A 20,552-nucleotide genomic window follows, 5' to 3' on the forward strand; every position below is an offset into this window, starting at 1 on the left:
GACACAATTAAACAACTGCTCCTTTGTGTGTAAAATGAAAGAGAGTTTCTGGCTTGCACCAAAGTAGGTTCACTACTTGCTCCTAGAAGTGCAGGAAATGTAACTAAGACCTTGTCTATACAAAAAGAAAATGGACAGCCAGTTTGAAATTGCAGTGTTTCCCAAACTTCTCTCATGGTGAGAATCACCTGGTGACAATTTTACCTATATGTTCCCAAAAATTCTAGTTTAGCACTTCTTAGTTGGGATTCAGGAATCTGTATTTTAACAACTCCACCAGGTGATTCTCACCATGAGAGAAGTTTGGGAAACACTGGCTTAGAGCAAAGAATATCCTTACATGATATTATTCTACAATGTCATTATAATTTTTGATATTTTACAGCAGCATATTGTACAATTATTCCAAACAAACTTAAAAGTCTAATTTTTTGGATGTTTGGCAGCAATTTAAAAGGACATGAAAGGAGTTAATCCCTTCCACTGTGTGGAAGGCCCCCTGGGAAGGCACTTGAGCATCCTATATTGGCCCTTCTTGACCTTTTTGCCTCTTCTCACAATCCAATTACTCACAGCTGTTGCCTGAATTTTCAGTTTATGCTAAGGTTGAAGCCTTATGGTGGATGGTACCATGGATCTGTCTCTCGCACAATGGCGTGAGCTGGGCCCTCCCTGGAGAAGAAACCTGTGTTCCCCAAGATATCAATGCCGGGCCTAGCCAGCAGGTGAGGGGATCCCAAGGCAGGTGCTGGGCATGGAGGCCAGGGGCATAGGCTACCAAGGAGACAGAACTGAACCTCACATCACCCTGCTTGGCCCCAGAGGATGGCTGGTAGCCAAAGTCGGGTAAGATTCCTCAGGGAAGGAACAACCTAAGACAGGCATAGTCGCAGAGGGGGCCATCAGGAAAGAACTTGGGGATCAACAAAGGAGGGGCACAGATCCTCACCCCCCCCCCCCCAACACTGAGGGGCTTAAACACTCGCCTCTTCTGAGGGAGGTCTCCTGTCCCATGGCTGCTTCGTGCTTCCCATGCCCAGCTCAAATCAGGACCCAGGCAACATACAGAGACTTGGCCCAGCTCAGATTGAGACCCAAGCAACAGAGAAGTGGGTGATGGCAGCTGCCCTATATCTAAATCCAGCCTAAATCCAGGAATGCTCAGGACTTTCTCAAGAATGCAAATAATCCTTTCCATTAATATTTACAGGGTAAACTAAGATTGTTGTTGAAGTATTAAATTTGACAGTCAAGTTTTCAGATTAATTTAAATTGGCTAAATGAATTAAGTGAATATTCAAGAAAATTTAATTGTACAAAAGGCTGTTCCTAAAGTACCATATTTCCCGGCGTATAAGAAACCCCCTAATTTTACAGTTAAAACATAGGTTTAGGCCTATATTCACTGTATAAGACTACCCCCCACTTCCGAGGCAACACCAGTTCTTTTTTTAATAGACCGCCTCTCTGACTCTGGCCAATCTGAGCAGGCTTTTTACTAGAACACAGCGGTCTATTAAGAACTGGTGTTGCCTCGGAAGTGGGGAGGGTAGTCTTATACAGAGAATATAGGCCTAAACCTATGTTTTAACTGTAAAATTAGGGGGTCATCTTATACGCCGGAAAATACGGTATTAACCAAAATTTCTATTGGCAGTTCATTTCATGGTAAAATTGCTTAACATGCAATAAACCTAAAGCAGTCATATTTTTGTGCAAAAAATTAAAATTTAAAAGCTATCAAAACTGCATTTTCCAAAAGCCTCCTAATAATTCAATTAAAAAAAAAGGGGGGGATAGTGGAAAAATACCATGTAAGGAAAAAATGTCCTGTAAATAAAGTACATCTAGAAAATTGTTTTTCTTTTGAAAACTAATTTTCATTTGTAATGCTAACAGCAAGACAGCCATGAAAAACACACATGGTATCAAAATAAGTCAAAGGGAAATTGTTTGGGCAAAAAATTAAAGGGATCCCAAGTAGAATTTATAGAAAAGATTCCTTTATTAACTTTTGGTCGAGAATATGTTTGTATATTTTCAGAAAACAACTCCAAGACCATGTGGATTCTTGCAACAGAGAGGAATTAATAGGAATGCTCCACCCATGAAGACAAGAGGAGAAACAGTCCAGACATGCAAGACGCTGACGACGCCTTGCCATGCTAGCAGTCAGCAGCTGTGCCCAGGACCAATCCAGAGACGGTCGGACCTGCATCGCCACCGTTTGTCCACCATCCAGATATCATTGCTGACATGTACACATGAGGAACTGATGGACATTGAAACTTGGACTGATAACTTTTGGACATTAAAACTTGGGACTCAGCCGAAACCGGTTTGGCTCAATGGTAGAGCGTCGGTCTGCGGACTGAAAGGTCCCAGGTTCGATTCCGGTCAAGGGAATGTACATTGGTTGCAGGCACATCCCCAGTGGGGGGTGTGCAGGAGGCAGCTGGTCGATGTTTCTCTCTCATCGATGTTTCTAGCCCTCTATCTCTCTCCCTTCCTCTCTGTAAAAAATCAATAAAATAAAAAAAACTTGGACTCAGAACTTTTGGACATTGAAATTGGGACTGAAACATTTTTTGTTCTTATATGTTTATTTCTGGTCTGTAAATGAAAGATTCTTTTAAAGGAAGAAATTGGGGGGAGATGCTGGAAACTGAACATTGTCACTAGTAGTAAAATGTAAAAAGAGCTGGCCAACCTTAATGGCCTGAATGGTCAGAGCTATCAACTCATTGTTTAGTTGAGATAAGTGGTAGTTGAAACAACTTTGTTATTTTTTATTTTTTTAATATTTATTTTTATTGGTATAGAGGAAGGGAGAGGAAGAGAAACATCAATAATAGAATCATTGCTTAGCTGCCTCCTGCATAACCCCTACTGGGGATTAAGCCTGCAATCCAAGCATATACCCTTGACTGGAATCGAACCCAGGGCCTTTCAGTCCGCAGGCCGAGGCTCTATTCACTGAGCCAAACCGGCTAGGGCTGAAGCAACTTTGTTAATCATATGTAAATTCTTGATTTTCTGTTGTTGAAATTTCCTGCCTAAAGAATGTCTTTATCTCAGAACCTCAATAAAAGGGATGGCAAAAGGCCAGAGCACTGGGTAGTCTTCTCCCTAGAGGTGGACTCCCACCTGGCCCCCCATTTTCCCAAATTAACTCTTTTCTAGCCTCTCTTCATTTTGTGTGCGGCCTTCTCCAGAACACGGACTCTGAAGTAGAATCCTGAACCAGGCTGGTCGTGTTAAGATCCCACAGGTCACCTGGTTCATGGCACTTGGGAGCTCCCCCGGAAAGGCGGTCCATCCTCCCCACCCCAGAGCTGCCTGTATCATGGAAAGATGAGCAGCCCTGTTGCAGAAATCGGAGCCCTCTGCATGCCTCCCGCCTGCATTACCTGCAAACTGCCCAATGTGTCATACCCTTTTGCCTACTTCCCCATGTAATCTTCATCCTTCTCCCAATATAAGCAGCTGGCTTATGGCGGGGGTAGAGCAGATGTTTTGTGGATGGCCTGCTGCTCTCCCATACTGTCAGCAGTACTGGAATAAATGCTCACATATGATTCAACCCTGTCTCTGCTTAATTGGCTCAAGCAGTGACAGGTAGTGAAGACCCATTGATTGCCCAGTTATAATAATATGAAGTAACATGTTTATTCAACTATTTCATTAATTTAATTTCTAGTTACACTATCATAAAGGAAAAAATAAGGGAAATGTACAGAATTTGTGCTGCTGTGAGGACAGGGACCAATGATGAGCACATCGCCCATGCCTCTCCAGTCATGGATGGCCTCGGGGCTCCGTGCAGCTGGCAGTGCTAGGACATGGCTGGGATGAAGTACTGCAGGGACACATCCTCATGGAGCAGGTCAAAGTGCACCATCTTGTGACTCACAACATCTGGGGACAGAAGACACCGTCACTATGGAGCCTCCATGCACAGGGCTGCTCCCTGAATCCTGGACCCACTGAAGGAGAAATCTGCTCCAGGAACGCCAGCCCCACAGGGATGGTCTACGAAGGCAAGGGCACGCACTGCCCGGCGAAGGGCAAACATGCCAAGGCACAGGCAGATGGAGCGCCCCAGAGGAGTGATGACAGCAACAGAACCCAGCAGCCAGGACCCAGGACCACAACATGTGGGAGACAGAAGCACTTCCCAGCAAGGTACGTGTCCTTTCAGGGGCTGTGTTATCCACAGCAAGGAGACAAGGCAGCCCTTCCTCAGGCACAGGGAATGCGCACGCTGCTGAGAATGGGCCAAGCAGAGCCACCGGAGGGGTTGAGAGGACACAGGCGTCAGGTTGAGATACAGGAAGAAACAGAGGCATGGTGAGGGAAACCAAAATCAAGCCAGATGGTGTCAGGGCTCCGCCTATGTCAGGCAAGGTGTCAGGTCAGATTACATTCTTCCACAGCCCCTCTCTGGGCGCAGAGACCATGCTAACGCCCGGTGAGACAGCACAGACCCACCTCTGTCACCTCTGAACCCGGGGCACCCCAATCATCCCCGGCCCTGGAAAATCAGAGGCCTTCTGACCAAGCTGCCCTGCATTTACGAGACCACACACCAGCTGAGAGGCCACAGGTGACTCAAGCACAGGAAACGTGCAAACCATTGCATGCACACTCACTGCAGATGCCCCTGGTGGGGTTCACTTGTTGTCCAGCAAGAAACTGCAGGAACTTCCTGATGTCCACCTGCACCTCCGCCATCTGCTCGGGGCTGCGGTCCTCAGACTCGTTTCCAGAGGCTAAAATGACAGGAACATCTAGATGTAAAAGAAGACTGTTTGCTTAAATAAATGAGCTGCATTCCCTTATGTTACATACTGTACAAATCGTGCAAGATGGAAATAGGAACCTTTGTTAAGCAAGAATTTATTAAATCCTGACTCTGAAATACTACTATGTCAATTTCCAGGAAATCTTCAGTCCCAGGACTTGAAACATGACCTAAACTCCCTTTAGGTCAAGGGAGACGACATCCCTCAGTGCACATGAACAGTCAATGCTTCATATGCTTATGTGGGTTAGTCAAGGCCTCCTTCCAGAGTGGAAAAGCACCACGGTAAGAAAACCCTCTTTCTTGTTTACTAAAACGAACAAAATGAGTCAGACCAGAGTAAGTCCTCTCCCTCAGCATTACCAAAGCGTTGACCACATGGGCCTCCCTCTCCCCACAGCACCCTTTCACTGTTAAGGCCCAGCCCCACAGCAACGCTAGAATGTGCATAGCAACCCTGGGGTGACACATGCCCATTCTGAGAGTGGCCTGTTTGGGACACATGCGAGACTGAAGGGCTTTAGGTCACTAGCAAACGCATCCCCAGGTCCTTGGCTTCTCTCCCTCCCCTGCCCCACCCACACAGTAATGCAGCACAGGCTCCAATCCATGCATCAGCTGTTGTCCACACTCACTGTATTGATTCCGTGGGCCCTATCACCTCGCCTGAGAAAAGTCTGCATTTGCTAATCTATGTCTGTAAGTGTCAGAGAGACCAAAGTAGGAGAAAAGGAGAAATGCCACCTACCTTTCTAACTGCTCCAGGTGGGAACTTGCAATCTTTAGCAGCAGAAACAGGGATTTCAGAGCTGGGATGGCTCCAGGTTTCCAGATCCTGAGCCCACCCTCCAGCCAGGCACACGCATGCCCAGGGCGCCCGTCTCTCCACGCACCGCCCATCACAGCAGCACGTATACCAACCTGTCACCTGTCTCCCCAAGCATAAAACAGGCACCGGAATTTAAACTCTTCCCATTTATTCAGAGGCCTCGTAAGGTGTGAAACAATTTTTCAGAAGCAAAACACAAACTACCAGAAAACCTACCTGATGGCGGATTCCCAAGATCTTTAAAATGAGTTGTAACAGACACTAGTTCCGATTCTATTTTCAAGTTCAAGTCTCCATTGAGGTTTGCTTCAATAATCTGCAAGTGGAGTATTTCACAAAGTCTTAAAAAAGAAAAGGAAAGCAAAAAGATAAAGTAAAAATCCACCACAAACATCAGCTTCCATACCAGGTGACGAGGGAGCCTACAAACCCAGCACCTTCAGACAGCACGGGACATTGGCAACAGAGAGGACAGGCCAGAGGATCAGGGACTCGGAAAACCCCGTAGGGAGCAGCCCTCAGAGCGGAGAACTCGGCACGGACAGGTGACAGGCCAGGGAGGCTGGCTCCCTCACAGAAGTCACACTGTAGGGGGATGGTACCCTGGATTATGAGAGGAGGGAACGAGGCAGTGGGCTCAGAGGCCCCACAGGGGCGGCTCAGAGTGCTCTGGGCCTCTGTCCGGGCCTCTGCTGGCTCAGCCCTGCACACGGAGACTCATTGGTCCTGAGACGGCTGCCTTGCCTCTCTCTGGTCGCCCTGCCTCTCTCAGGCTCGGAACCTCTCCTGAGTCCCCAAAGGAAGCCTGCAGCCTGACAACAGCCGGACAGTAGGCAGGCATGGGAGCACATGACACCAGGCTCTCACTGCTTTGCCCGAAGCCAGCTGAGACTAAGCCATGAGAGAAAATTACCCTTAAGTGGACACAACTGTAGATGAAATGGCCCATAGCATTTCCTAGGCTTCAGAAAACCTCTGCAATTCCAAAGACCTCTAAAAGCCAACTTTCACTCCAGGACCTGGCCAGCTTGTGGACAGCCCACTGAGTGAGTCCCACAGCTGGCTGGACACTGAGACGCTGGGTTTCCCTTTCCCAGGAGCCAGCAGGTCAGCAGGGTCGAGACACCAACAGGGAACTTATCGGTAGCACCGAGCGGCTCAGAGGAGGGTCTGAAGGACTCCTGGCAACGGGGAAAGGTCTGGGAGCTAAGTGCTTTCCAGGGCGATATGAGGAGACAGACCCGGGAAAGAGCTGGTCCTGCAGGGAGGGTGTGGCCATGTGACAAAGACGAGGACTGGCAGAGGATGAAGGTCAAAAGCTTATGCTTCATTAGGCGGACAGTGGTTTTAAAGCTTCAGGGATATGTGACAGGTGCTCTGGTGGAGTGGAGGAAGAATGCAGGAGAACCAGCTGACACTGAGGCTCCTCCCCACAATGCCCCGCTGCCCTGCGGTGCCATGTTCCTGCAGCAGTGGACCACAAAGACCATCAGAACAGCAACGTGCCACCTACTTGGCATGAATGAGAGTGAACACTGTGGCCTGGACTCACGGGGCACTCACTCACTGCCAAAACCAGCACCTCATAAACACACAGACCTTTGCAGACGTGCCATGTTCTCTCCAGAGCGGCTGAACATGCTGACTTGAAGTATAAACATAGCCCGAGGGCAGATGTGAACACTCCCCCAGGAGCCCCCGGAGAGCACTCGGGCAGGTCTCCCAGGCACCCGGGAAGCTGGACCTCTCAGCCATGGCGATGAGGGGGCCCCGTGTGCTGAGTGTCAGGCAGGCAGGCATGCAGCCCAGGCAAACACTTCAGAACTCTTATCTAGAGAAGTTGTGACTTACAAGTTGATTGCTGATATTTTTCATTTTTTCCACAACGCTCTTCATCGTCTTCAAGACCGGCAGATAAATACTAACCTACAAGCCCAATGAGAAAATCAGAACATGAGAATGTCAGTAGAGCCAAGTGCTGGCAGGTGCCCGCTCACTACCTAGGTTTGGAATGCGTGTAAGCTTAAAAGCTCCAGAATCCTAGGTTTCTTAACTGTCTGAATGAAATTCTTTTTAAAATATGAAAATAAAAATAATCAGAGTTTCACTAACTCATTCCAGCCTCTGGTTACCTCAGCAACCAGGTCACTGTGGCACTTCTGGTTCCAGGACTGCGCCTGCAGCTAGAGGCCTTCATGCCCCAGGGACATGGCGGTCCTCAGAGGGGTGCCCAAGACTCAGGCCTTTCCACCCAAGAGAGCCAGGAGGGAGTGCCTGCACCAGCGTCAGATGGTTTCCACCGTGCCTGGTGCACCGGTTGCTTCCCAGGAGGGTGGGCACCCTCTAGTATAATTCCATTTCTATCATCGCTCCTTCAGTAAGTTGTGAGCAGGAGGCAAAGGACCCTGGGACATCACCTATTTCCCTGCCCTGGGACTCCGTCAGCATCAGAGGAGCTGAAGGAGCCTCCCAGCCCAGACATCACTCCTTATGTGACATGGAAACACCCCCTCTGTGAAACCCAAACTGGTGCCTGAGGCCACCACTCCTGACAGAAACGCAAGGGGCTTGCTCAGTGCAGTCTAGTTGTACATGCTGTCACTGGGCGGACATTCCCTCTCCACCAGCAGCATTTGGCATCTCGGCCACATGCCATGCTGTTTTAGCATGGCAACAACCAAAGGCACATGTTCCATTCTTCCTGGAAAAAATGAGTATCACTTTCGAATAAAACGGACTGCAAGCCCATAGCTAAATCAGGGAATTCAAATGACTGGGGCATCACTCACATCAGAGTCTGGGACGGTCGGTTCCTGTAAATTCTTCCACAGTTTCCTGGGAATAACCTTTACGGGGATGTCGTGGGTCACCATGCGACTGCTGCTCGACACAGACACCTGCCAAGGAACAACCAGAATGAAGGGCGACAAGGAAGCTAACACACAGGTCAACGGGGCGTTCTGAGTTCTTCCCAGAAACCCTTCCCACACGCCGTGTGTGCTCAAGGTCATGAGGGGCACACATGCCCGGCTGGCCCTCCCTCGGGCTGCAACCCCAGAGGCCCTGCGGCAGCCACTGCCATCGGGGCTGGGGACCCTCCTCACCAGCTCTATGGAGACTGTCAGGCAGGGGAAGTGCTTATTGGTCAGCTTGACCTTCAAGGCCCTGGCATTCTGCGCGGTTTTCAAGGCCCGAGAGAGGTTCTCCGCCGTGAGCTCTACATAGATCTCATTGTTCTCCTCGGAGACCCCTTCCATCTGGAACTCGCTGAAGAAGTTCTCCTGGGGTGGGCACGGGACGCGGGGTCAGGGGGCCACCGGTGCCCTCTGGGCGGGAGAGGGGGAGGGCGAGTCGCTCACCTGGGGCAGCTCGCACCACATGCTGACCCCGCCGCCGGCCGCGGAGTCGGCCAGGATGAAGTTGAGCGTGTGCGGGCGGATGCGCAGGGTGCAGGTGCGGGCGAGCTTGGCCACCATGCAGCTGACGCCTGCGGGGAGCACGGGTCACTGAAGGCCAGCGCGGGGGCCACGGGGCCAGGCCGGCCTCCGGTCACCCAGCAACAGGCTGAGGACACCGGGCTCCCGGGTCACGTGGAGCCTCCGCTCGCTCCCCCTGGGCAGCAGCTCGGCCTCCAGAAAACCGCCTGTGCTGTTAGGGCGCCAGGGGCCCAGGCAGGTCCCCAACCACCTGGGGCACCACTGCCCGAGGCCCGCCCCTCGGCCCCACCCCTCTCCGTCAGCCCCTCGGCCCCTGCCCCGCCCCTCAGCCCCTCAGCCCCGCCCTCTCAGCCCCTCAGCCCCTGAGCCCCGCCCCTCAGCCCGGCCCCCCTCACCCCTGAGCCCCTCAGCCCCGCCCCTCGGCTTCGTTCCCCTCAGCCTCGTTCCCCTCAGCTCCGCGGCCCTCAGCCCTGAGCCCCTCAGTCTCCCCCCCCCGCAACCCCTCAGCCCCTCAGCCCCTCAGCGCCAGACCCCTCAGCCCCTCAGTCCCTCAGCGCCAGACCCCTCAGCCCCTCAGCGCCCGGTCCCTCAGCCCCTCAGCCCCTCAGCCCCGGCCTCTCGGCTCCGGGGAAGCCCTCCGCGCGCCCCTCCGCCGTCGGCCCGCCCTCCCCTCGCTCCCTCCACACCCCGGGCGGCCGCGACCCGCTCACGCGTGAAGTGGTTCAGACAGGCGGCGTCCGCAATCTTAGCGCGAAACTTCATGGCGGGACAGCACCGGTCTGGGAGGCCGGCCAGCGGCGGACAGAAATCCCGCCCTCAGCGGTCCGGCCCCCAGCTTCCGGCCCCCAGCGTCCCTCCTCAGCGTCCCCCGGAAACGCCGCCCGCGCCCCTTGGTTCCGCCCAAGGTGGGGCGGCAGGCCGGTCCGGCCTTAGAACGCGGGATCCTCAGGGCCCCCCTCCCCACCCTCCGTGTGAGAAGTGTTTCTAAGAGATAAAGAACGTTCACACCGACTGCCACTTCTTTTTTAAATATGTTTTTATTGACTTCAGTGAGGCGGAGAGGAAGTGAGAGAAACATCCATGATGAGAATCACGGATCAGCTGCCTCCTGCACGCCCCACACCGGGGATGGAGCCTGCTACCCGGGCCTGTGCCCTGACCGGGAACCAAACTGACCTCCTGGTTCATAGGTTCACACTCAACTACTGAGCCACACCAGCTGGGCCTATTGACTCTTTTATTAAAACATTAAAAATAAAACCAATGCTTCATTTGTAAAGGATTAAATATAATGCTCAAATGCACACATCTGCTGCAGGACAGCTTTAGATTCCACTCAGCCCTGTAGCCACCCTGAATTAGGGTTTTAAATTTAAAATTTTAAGGGTGATAAACAGAATTTTAAAGAACAGTGATGTTACATAATAATTCTGCAATTTGTCTCATGATGAATTTCACTGGATCTTGTTAAAATTCTTACAGCATAAATAATAGAAATGATGTAGACTTTTAAAAAAATAAAACAAGCCCCAGTCGGTTTGACTAGGGGAAGAGAATATTTGCCTGTGGACTGAAGGGTTCGATTCTGGTCTAGGGCACGTACCTTGGTTGCAGGCTCATCCCCAGCCCTGGTTGGGGCATGTGTGAGGCAACCAATCAATGTGGTTCTCTCTCATGGATGTTTCTCTCTGTCTCTCCCCCTCCCTTCCACTCTCTAAAATTCTATGCGGGGAAAAATCAAATAAAATTCAATGGAAAAATATCCTCAGATGAGGATTAACAAAAAACAAAACAAAAAACAAAAACATTGAATAATACATCTTTTTCTAGACAAATTTATTTGTTAATGTTCCAACAACATGATTCATCCTCACAAACTAAACCATCACAAGGAGACTGAAACCACTTTGACAGTTTTTATTAGTAAAATTCATTCACTTTTTACTGGCAAGTTTGAACCCACTATTCGATTCCTACGAGTGCAGTAAGTCTAAGGAAGAAAGAACAGGAGTATTCTGGACCCGTGGTCATGGCCGTCGGCAGCAGACCCTCTAGCTGTGGCCCCCGGGGCTGCCGTGGACCCTGAATCTGTATAAGCACGTGTACTTCGTATGTCCCCAGTTGCTGAGGATTGTAAGTTTCACACATAATAAGGGCTCAGACACTACATGCTGGGGAAAAAAGAAGAAAAGAAAATTAATGCCTTATCAAGAAATCCATCTCAAAGGGACCTAAGGAACCCAGTTGTAATGGATTGAACTCCTTCCTGCCTGAAGTGCAATCACACAGGCTCTACCAGATGAGAAGTGAGCCGCTGTGAATGAAGAGCTCCTGAGAAGACAAACGCAAGTGAGGAGAGGACAAGGTGGCCTGGACAGCCATGAGCTCCCACGCCACAGCCACTGCCACACCCCACAGTGCTGCCTGCTGGCCACTCCACGGTGGGAGACACACAGACGTTCAATCAAATATGAAACTCCACAGGTGCATTCATTTCTAACATTGCTTCCTCCCCACTGGCCAAGCAGGGTCCTGAAACCCTTGTTTTATATGGTGGGAGATGCCCTCTCCATCTCATTATTCCCTGTGCCTAATGAGAAGCAATGGGATTTTTATTTCATGTTAGAGGCCCAATGCACAAAATTCATGTACTGGGGGTGGGCAGGGGGAGGTGCCTCAGCCCAGCCTGCACACTCTCCCAGGCTGGGACCCCTCAGGAGATGTCTACTTGCCGGCTTGGGCCCAGTCCCCGGGGTGTAAGCTGGCAGTCAGACATCCCTCTTGCAGTCCAGGGCTCTCGCATCCTGGGACCTCTTGCTCCTTATTGCCCACCTGCAGCGGAGGCAGGAGAGACTCTGGCCACCACCACTGCTGAGTGGTGCTCCCCTGCCGGAGCGCACTGTCCACCAGGGGCAGCTCCTGTGTTGAGCATCTGCCCCCTGGTGGTCAGTGGGCGTCATAGCGATCAGTCATTCCTCAGGTCCTTCCACTGTTCAGTCAATTTGCATGTTAGGGTTTTATTATATAGGATGCCTTAAAGACCTTCAGGTTAACAGCTGGTATTTTCCTTTCTTTTTAAAAATATGTTTTTATTGATGTCAGAGAGGAAGGGAGAAGGAAAGAGAGAGAGAAACATCCATGATTAGAGAGAATCATGGATTGGCTGCCTCCTGCCCGCCTCAAACTGGGGATCTACCCCACAACCCGGGCCTGTGCCTGACCAGGAATCAGACCGTGACCTCCTGGTCCAGAGGTCATCGCTCAGTCATTGAGCCTTACCGGCCAGGCATAACAGCTGATATTTTCCCCATTGGGTGAGGAAGGAAAGTTTACCTGTCTTATCTGGTATTAAGTATTTATTCTCTCTCCCTCTGACTTCCTTTTTTGCCTCTAACACATCACACAGAAGGTGAGACAGTGATTATCTAACCTAATAGTTTCAAGAGAACCACACAAAGTAAGGTAAGGGTGAAGAAGGTGGATATACATTTATACACATAAACCCTAATATGCAAATAGACCAAACAGCAGAACAACCAAACAACCGACCAACTGGGCACTATGACGTGCGCTGACCACCAGAGGGCGTGGGTGGAACATGCTGGGCATCAGCAGCAGGTGGCAGAGCATGGAACATGGTGGGTGTCAGCTGCAATGGGATGGTGGAGCAGGTGAGCAGGGGCCCCTGACCAAGGCGGAACACTGGTCGCTGTCATCAGAGCGAGCCTCTGGTGGTTACCGAAAATTCTTTGCTCCCGTGCCCTGCGGCCCTGCCCAGTGCTCGCACCTGCTGCCAGGAGCACCCACGCCAGTGCCCGGTGCTGGCCCCATCATTCCGCACCATCTGCAGGTGGGAGCGGTGGTGGTGGGCACGGGGCTGCCAGCAGAGAAGGACCAGGGGCATGGCCGGAGGGGCTGGGGGGGCGTGGAGGAGGGGCCGAGACCACCCCTGTGCCCATCACAGCCTCTCGGCCTACAGTTCCTTTCAACGTGCACGGATTTGTACACTGGGCCCCGTGTGTGTGTGTGTGTGTGTGTGTGTGTGTGTGTATTTAAAGTGGTAGCCAATGAGGAGAAGTAGGCTTAGAGCCCAGTTTGGCATTTGCCTATCTTCTGCATTACAATGTGCTAAGCATCAAGAACTGAGCACCACGTCAGGTGCACCTGCTTACCTCCCGCTTTGGTCACAGCTGGCACCACTTTGCATACTGCAATCCCCCCGCCCCCTCCCAGGTGCAGCCCAATCCCAGCGCTCCTTGCCTGCAGCTGAAATGTCTGTACGGTGGTTCCGGTTTTGTTATACACAAATTGACCCAGGGCGATCTCTTCTCCTTCACACTCTTCCGAGATGCCCTGCGGAGAGAGGGCCAGACACGGAGGCTGCAAGGCATGGAGTCCCCATCCCCGTACACAGGGCAGCTGTGCGGCCAAGTAGCAACCCTTCTCCAGGGCCCAGCAGCCTGGGCAGCTAGCCAAACAGGTGGAAACCACATCAAATGAACGGATAAGTAAGATGCAACTTCAAAAGCAAAATATTGGCATGTTATATATAGGTCAGTGGTCCGCAAACTCATTAGTCAACAGAGCCAAATATCAATAGGACGACGATTGAAATTTCTTTTGAGAGCCGAAAACCGACTTCTGCACCTGGGCCACGAAGTTTCAATTGCACTGTATGTGCTCGCCCGCTCATGGTATTTTGTGGAAGAGCCACACTCAAGGGGCCAAAGAGCCACATGTGGCTCACAAGCCACAATTTGCCGACCACTGACATAGATGAACCTTGAAAACATGATACCAAGTGAAAGAAGCCGTTCACCAGAGACCACACAGGTGATCCCATTTATATGACGTGTCCAGAAGGCCAGTCTATGGAGACACAGTGGATTGGTGGCTGCCCAGGGCTGGGGGATAGAGGGAGGGGGTGGCGGGAGGTGGCAGCTACGAGGTACAGGGTTTCTTCGTGGAGTGACGAAACTATGTTCAAATTTATCATGGCGATGGTTATCTACATCTGTGCTTATACCAAAGCCACTGACTTGTCTGTGTGTGAGAAGGGCATTTTAAATGGATGAATGATGTGGGTGTGAATTATGTCTCATCAATAAAGACACAAACATTGAGGCTGGGGAGCCAGGGAAGAGAGCTAACCATTTTCCACCAGAGAACCTCAGTAGGCAACAACCAAACCTGAAAAGTCAAGAAATTAGGAAAAGCAAAGATGAAGGCAAGAACCTAAATAATCATTTTCAGCAAAAACGGTTGCAAGTGTTAGCTTCCAGAGAGTACACATCGGGGGCAGAAGTGGGACAAGGACACACGGTGCTGTGTTATAAGCATGTGGAAATGGCGATGTTTTCATGACACACGCCTGATGAGAGTAAAATTAGGCGACAGAGACCACCTGGCCCAATCCTCTCACTGCGTAGGTGACAAAGTGGAGCGTGGGGAAGACGGGACTTGGTCACAGTGACACAGATGGTCAGCCGCACAGCTCAGACCCCGACTCCTGCTTCCTGGCCCCCCACCTCTGCCCTCCCCCTCTCCGGACGGAGATGCGGGAAGATTCTCACGTGGACAGAAAACTCCTTGGGGGCGCTGGAGATGCTCCCCGAGGGAGACACCTTCTCGGAGATGTGCTCCATGGTCACGGCGGTGGGGATGATCTTCCCTGCTAGCTTGATCAGGGCGTGGCCCTGGGAACCTGGGAAGGCCCAGCACCTTCCGGGGTGAACATCCGGCTGGAAAAGAGACAGAGCTCATAAATCCACCCACAGGACTGGCCAGCCGACCGCTACTGGCCATGGGCCTCTCTTGCGCCGATACCCTAAAGCAGCGGTCGCGAACAGGCAGCCTGCGGACCATTGGTGAGGTCCCAAAGGTTGGCGACTGCCGTTCTGAAGGCCCTGCGTGGGGTGCGTGTCCAACCGGAGAACTTTAGACCCCTGCAGGGTTGGCTGTCTTCCCCACTCACGTTATGCTTCTGTCTGTTAGAGCCCTTTGTTATGTGAGAATCTTTTCTTTCAGTGTTCGAACTGGACTAGAAGCTACTAGAATGCAGTTAGTTGGTATGAGAGGTGATGAGAGGAGATAGTGATGGTGGTGGTGGTGATGAGGTTGGTGATGTGATGGTGGTGAGGGTGAGGATGGTGATGGTGATGGTGGTGGGGGTGGTGAGGGTGATGGTGATGGTGGTGGCGGTGGTGAGGGTGAGGATGGTGGTGGTGGTGGTGGTGGTGATGATGATGGTGATGGTGGTGGGGGTGGCGAGGATGGTGAGGGTGGTGGTGGTGGTGGTGGTGGTAGTGATGGAGATGTTTATGGTGGTGATAATAAGAATGGTCTGGTCCTGGTGTTAAAGGAAATAAAAGATGTCCCATTTCCCAGCTCCCGGCTCTTCTGGGATGAGACTCACAGGCTTGCCCTGCAGGTGTTTATGTGCTGAAGACTGCCTTCAGGTGTGCAGGCTCTCGTAAGAGAGCTCTGTCTCCTATTGCTCCCAGCTCCTTCGGAAGTGAAGTGTTCGTGGGAATTCCATCTGAAAGTCCTCCTGTTACTATTGGACTCCCTGAGAATGTGCGGGCCTGGAAGCTCATAGGCCAGCACAGCACCTAGGGGCACAGACCCGTAACAAACGTGCTGCCACTGAACGTGGTGACGGAAAGGGAGCCACGGAAGCCACGTAAAGAGGTGGACTGTGTCTGTCCGTGTGAGAATGATCTAATTTACGGATCATCAAATACATTAGTGATTAATCAATCATAGGAACAAGTTCATGTAATCTGATGACTATGAACACACAGGAGGTGGATTCAGGTTCTGTGACAAGTTCACAGTTGTTCCCATTTCAGGCATTAATGCTTTAATGAAAAAATATGAACAAAATTCTAAAATATGAACAGGTTACTTGTAGTCTAGCTCTTACCTGAAGGATGCTGTCTGGAGGCATTTCATAATTTAAGAATCCGATCCCATGCCAGTACAGTTTTGCTTTATCACTTTTATAACTTTCTGAGGTCCCGGCTTCAACGATGGAGGCGCCTAAAATGATCAAATAGTTTTTAAAGTAAAACATTAAAAAACTCAAAGCACCTGTGTGGGTTTTAACAACGTCGCTGGGAAATGGTGACTGGGCCGTGTATGGTGTAGTTTCACAGCATTTTGAAAACTGCTGCTGTGACCCAGCACGGACCTCCGAGGCCACGGCTTTGCAGAGGCACTGCTGTGAGGCTGGCTGTCACCCAGAGTCACACGGACCCTGTGTAACAGCTCCCGTGGCCGGTGAGCTCTCACGTGGCAGGTGGGCTTTATGCCCGAGTATTTTATGTGCTGTGTCTTTTTTTAATAACTTGTGAAAAGTACGGTTTTTTTCTTTTTAAACATGTGTTTTACTGTTGCTGGTACCACAGACATCTCCCACCTCCGCCTTTACCCTCTTCCTCCAAGAGTGCTGTTTCTAATTTTTCTTTTCCCATCTTTTATGGCCAATATCTGAAGAGTGTGTGCAGAGAATGCAACTGAACCGTACAGACTACTGCTAGTGGGTCTTCTGGTGATTTCAGGGCACAAGTGTGAAGGGTTGTACCGCCCGTGGTATGAGCCTGCGCGCTGCCGGAGGCGCTGGGAACACAGCTGTCTCTGCGCCTTTTCCTCGCTAACCAAGCGACTCGGCTTTTGCTCTGAGATTCGCACCAACTTGGAGCAATCAATACCCATTCCCATCCCCCTTTCTTGTCTGAATGTGTTCACTTCTCTTCCTCCCACAGGACCAGATAGACATAGGTTTTCCTAATAAGGAAATAGAGTCCTGCTGGTGTGGCTCAGGGGTTGAGTGTCCACCTAGGCACCAGGAGGTCAGGGTTCGATTTCCCGTCAGGGCACAGGCCCGGGTTGTGGGCTCCATCCCCAGTGTGGGGCGTGCAGGAGGCATCTGGTCAATGATTCTCTCTCCTCATTGATGTTTCTCTCCGTCTCCCCCTCCCTCTCCTTTCCTCTTGGAAACCAATAACAAAATATTTTTAAAAGGGAGAGAGAGAGAGAGAGAGAGAGAGAGAGAGAGAGAGAGAGAGAGAGAGAACAGAGACACGGTGGAAGGTTTTCCCTGCTCACTCACCGGCTGACTTCAGGGCATAATCCGCCATCTGCACTTGGTCTTCTCTCAGCTTCTTAAGCACATAATTCACCAAGTTCGACATTTCCTGTGCAAATTTAGAAAACGTTTTCTGCTAACAGTCCCTGCTGACTGCTGAGGTCGTGACTGTCCGCACTGAGCGGTGGCCCCAGGTCCCTGAGCCTGCAGAACAGCGCTGCGTGTGCTGACGGCCGCACAGGGGCGGGCGGGCCCTGCACAGCCTCACGGCACAGCCGGCGGCTCGGCGGCCCAGGCGGCGGCGCTGTGCTCCTTCCCTCCCAAGGTCACAGGGCACCGCGGCCCTCAGGCCCCGCCAGGGCCTCACGACCACCCAGCAAGATGACACGGTCTGTGGGGCCTGCCAGGCCCCCCTTCACCGCTGCCTCTGCTCGCTAATGAAGACGGGAACGTCCTGTAGCCCTTTGGGGGGTGAGTTAGTGACACAGGTGCGTCACTGCTCACATCAGAGACCGCGCACCTTGTCCATGACCTCCGCCTGGCCCGGGGCCTCCGTGGGGTTGCCGTCCGGGCTCCCGCTGTGATTGTGCAGCCCGGCCCGCGTGTCTCTGAGCAACGCCTTCAGAACGTCGATTTGCTCCATTAAGAGCAGGATTTCACGCAAGTTGCTTTCCAAAGTCTGGCTCTCCTTCCTGTGAATGGAGACACCCCCCACCCCGAGCCCATGTGAGAAGAGGGAGCTGGACTTCCAGTGGGTGCTGGGCTGGGGGCGGGGCAAAGAGCAGAAAGATAAACCCGAGGGCGAGGGAGCCCAGGGGGACGCTGCATCACAGCACCCGTGCAAGCCAGGACTCCGGGAGGCTTTCCGGGGACCGAGGGCCTGGGTGCTCAGAGCAGGGAGCGGGCTCAGCCAGCTCTGTTGCCCTGGCCTGAGGCTGGCGACCTGCCCACACCCACGCCTCTGACGGAGCACGGGCACGGAGTGTGGCACAGAGCAGCTGGGGGCCTCCGCTCAGCCTCAGGGAGGGGCGGAGGGGAGCCCAGGTTTTCCTTCAGCAAAGGGGTTCTGCTACAGTCAGTCTGGAAATTACTAGTCATGTCAAACCAACAGGTACTTCTCTTGTTGAGAAAAGGTAAACACAAATCTCCTATTGTTTTCCAATTTGTAAAACAACCCATGTTCGCAATTTGGAAAGCACAAACCCTTTGGAGAGATGAACACGGCTGCGTTTCACGTGTGTGCAAGCTCTGTTCTGTGCAATAGAGGCACCGCTATAACGTTGTGTCCCACTGAGCCTCCCAGTCACTGTCTCCTCCAGATATTCCCACGGCTTCCTGGCCCCGGCTGTCACACGTCCCCCACCCGCTGGGCTTCTTACCTTCCCACGGTTTGAATCATAAGCGACATTGAAAGCACCTCCCACTGTGGCCTCCTTATCTATGGGAGTAGGAATGACGAGCATCTTGTAATTTTACGAAAACGTGGCCTGCGTGTCCGAGGGCCTCGCTCACCTGAAGAGCTCCCGCTGCGCCGTCGGCATCCGCCGCTGGGCCTGGGAGAGAAACCCACCGGTCCTGCCCGTCCCTCACAACGCCCGGCTCTCCGTGGCTGCTGGCTGGCTGGCTGGCTAATCCCACCCAAGGGTATTTCCCCATTGATTTTTAGAGACAGTGGGAGGGAGGGAGTGATGGGGGCGGGGGGGAAGAGACATCGACACGAGAGACACCTCTACTGGTTCTCCCTGCATGCACCCCAACAGGGCCGGGGACTGAACCTGCGACCCAGAACCTCAGCCTTGACGGGGTTGAGCCATGACCCACCAGCGCGCAGGCCAAGACGCTAACGGTTAGAGCGGTCGGCAAACTCATTGGTCAGCAGAGCCAAATACCACCAGTACAGAGATTGAAATTTCTTTTGAGAGCCAAATTTTTAAATGTAAACTTCTTCTAACGCCACTTCTTCAAATACCAGGCCGTGGCATTTTGTAGAAGAGCCACATCAAGGAGCCAAAGAGCCACCTGTGGCTTTAGAACCACAGTTTGCTGACCACAGCCCTAACCATTGAGCACACTGGCCAGAGCTGAGTACATCGTTTATTGAGCTATTAGTCACCATAAAACGCTGTTACAAAATAATACTAAAGACGAGGGGGCGTGTTTACAACCCATCGTCCACTGAGTGAAAAAAGCCACACAGGTGCCTTTGCCCGCATGGACGCAGCGTCCATAGAAACAGCCAGCATCAGCCTGGCGGGGGGGGGAGGGGGGGTGCCCACAGCACTCCGGAGGGACGGCGGAGGGACCCACCCTTCTGAGAGCACCGGCCGGGGACACGGACCGGAGTGCTGGTCCAGGAGCTGGGCGTGCACACAGCGGCCAAGCACCCACACTGGCCCAGGACAAGGCGGCCTCAGTGAGCGCACAGCAGGGGTCAGCACCCTCACCTGGTAGTTGGAGAGCCGGGAGCCGTACTCCGTGATCACGGTGTAGAGCCGCCAGGGCTTCTGGGAAGAGTGTCCTCTGGGCCACACGTGGCTGTGGAACCCTGTGCGGGAGGACCAGGCCGGTGGGGGGGTGTGTGAGAGGACCAGGCCGGTGGGGGGGTGCAGGAGGACCAGGCCGGTGGGGGTGTGTGCGGGAGGACCAGGCCGGTGGGGGTGTGTGTGGGAGGACCAGGCCGGTGGGGGGGTGCGGGAGGACCAGGCCGGTGGTGTGTGCGGGAACACGGGTACGGGGGGGTGTGCGGGAGGACCAGGCCGGTGGGGGGTGTCATCCCGCTGTGGTGCCTCACACGGACATCCCTGAAGTGGCCCGGAGGGTCCTGCTGGGGGACTCACCGACGAGGAGGACAGTGACGGCGAGCGCCAGGCTGAGGACGATCTTCCATGGCTGAGGCAGTCTGGAGGAACAAACACGGAGGCCCGGAGCGGCGCCCGAGCCCGCACCCTCCGTCAGCGGAGGCTGCCGGGCTGCCTGTGGGTTATCCTGGCCCGTCATCCTCGGAACGAGAGAACGCGTCCCCAGGACGGTGTCCACGGCCACGGCAGCCGAGAGCCCTCCACTTGGACTGAGTTTGATGAAAATTCCCACGGGACCATACCCACCAAAGGTTCACTAAGCTTCTTTAAAAAAAAAGTGTGTGTGTATATATATATATTTATATATATAATCAATTTCAGAGAGAGAGGGAGAGGGAGGGAGAGAATGAAACATCCATGATGAGAGAGAATCACCGATCAGCTGCCTCCTGCACGCCCCACACTGGGGATCAAGCCCACAACTTGGGCCCAGGCCCTGTCCAGGAATCGAACCCTGACCTCCTGGTTCCTAGGTCGATGCTCAGTCACTGAGCCACGAGGCTGGGCCCAGGCTCACTGAGTTTCTGAGTAAACC

At 52.6% G+C, this 20,552-nt stretch overlaps 2 protein-coding genes across 3 annotated transcripts; both read right to left on the minus strand.

Annotated features, from left to right (window-relative positions):
• Positions 1-3,667: 3,667 nt before the first annotated feature.
• On the minus strand, positions 3,668-9,937 carry HUS1 (HUS1 checkpoint clamp component). Of its 2 annotated transcripts, none has more exons than XM_084897712.1 (8): positions 9,781-9,937; positions 8,993-9,120; positions 8,738-8,914; positions 8,423-8,530; positions 7,485-7,559; positions 5,850-5,949; positions 4,653-4,772; positions 3,668-3,918 (listed from the first exon to the last, which is right to left on the minus strand). In XM_084897712.1, the coding sequence occupies exons 1-8, from the start codon at positions 9,830-9,832 to the stop codon at positions 3,836-3,838; spliced, it is 843 nt and encodes a 280-aa protein (XP_084753838.1). In that variant the 5' UTR covers positions 9,833-9,937; the 3' UTR covers positions 3,668-3,835. The 2 variants fall into 2 exon arrangements, with proteins under 2 accessions (XP_084753838.1, XP_084753837.1); XM_084897711.1 differs by having other exon boundaries at positions 9,757-9,930.
• Positions 9,938-11,121: 1,184 nt separating this feature from the next.
• Positions 11,122-20,156, minus strand: SUN3 (Sad1 and UNC84 domain containing 3; the record flags this gene model as incomplete). Its single annotated transcript, XM_084897273.1, has 9 exons — positions 11,122-11,241; positions 13,331-13,423; positions 14,644-14,811; positions 15,996-16,111; positions 17,184-17,268; positions 17,680-17,851; positions 18,672-18,712; positions 19,604-19,704; positions 19,997-20,156. The coding sequence occupies 9 exons, from the start codon at positions 20,154-20,156 to the stop codon at positions 11,122-11,124; spliced, it is 1,056 nt and encodes a 351-aa protein (XP_084753399.1).
• Positions 20,157-20,552: the final 396 nt, after the last annotated feature.

The sequence above is a fragment of the Pipistrellus hanaki genome (genome assembly GCF_964339955.1).
Source record: "Pipistrellus hanaki genome assembly, chromosome: 10".
Classification (NCBI taxonomy): Eukaryota; Metazoa; Chordata; class Mammalia; order Chiroptera; family Vespertilionidae; genus Pipistrellus; species Pipistrellus hanaki.

Excerpts from the sequence above, each read along its gene's own strand:
- HUS1 (XM_084897711.1), bottom strand. The coding sequence starts at position 9,832 with ATGAAGTTTCGCGCTAAGATTGCGGACGCCGCCTGTCTGAACCACTTC. Across the intron at positions 9,121-9,756 it reads GCGGGTCGCGGCCGCCCGGG|GCGTCAGCTGCATGGTGGCC; the intron begins GTGTGGAGGGAG and ends TGCTCCCCGCAG. Across the intron at positions 7,560-8,422 it reads CGACCGTCCCAGACTCTGAT|GTTAGTATTTATCTGCCGGT; the intron begins GTGAGTGATGCC and ends TTGGGCTTGTAG.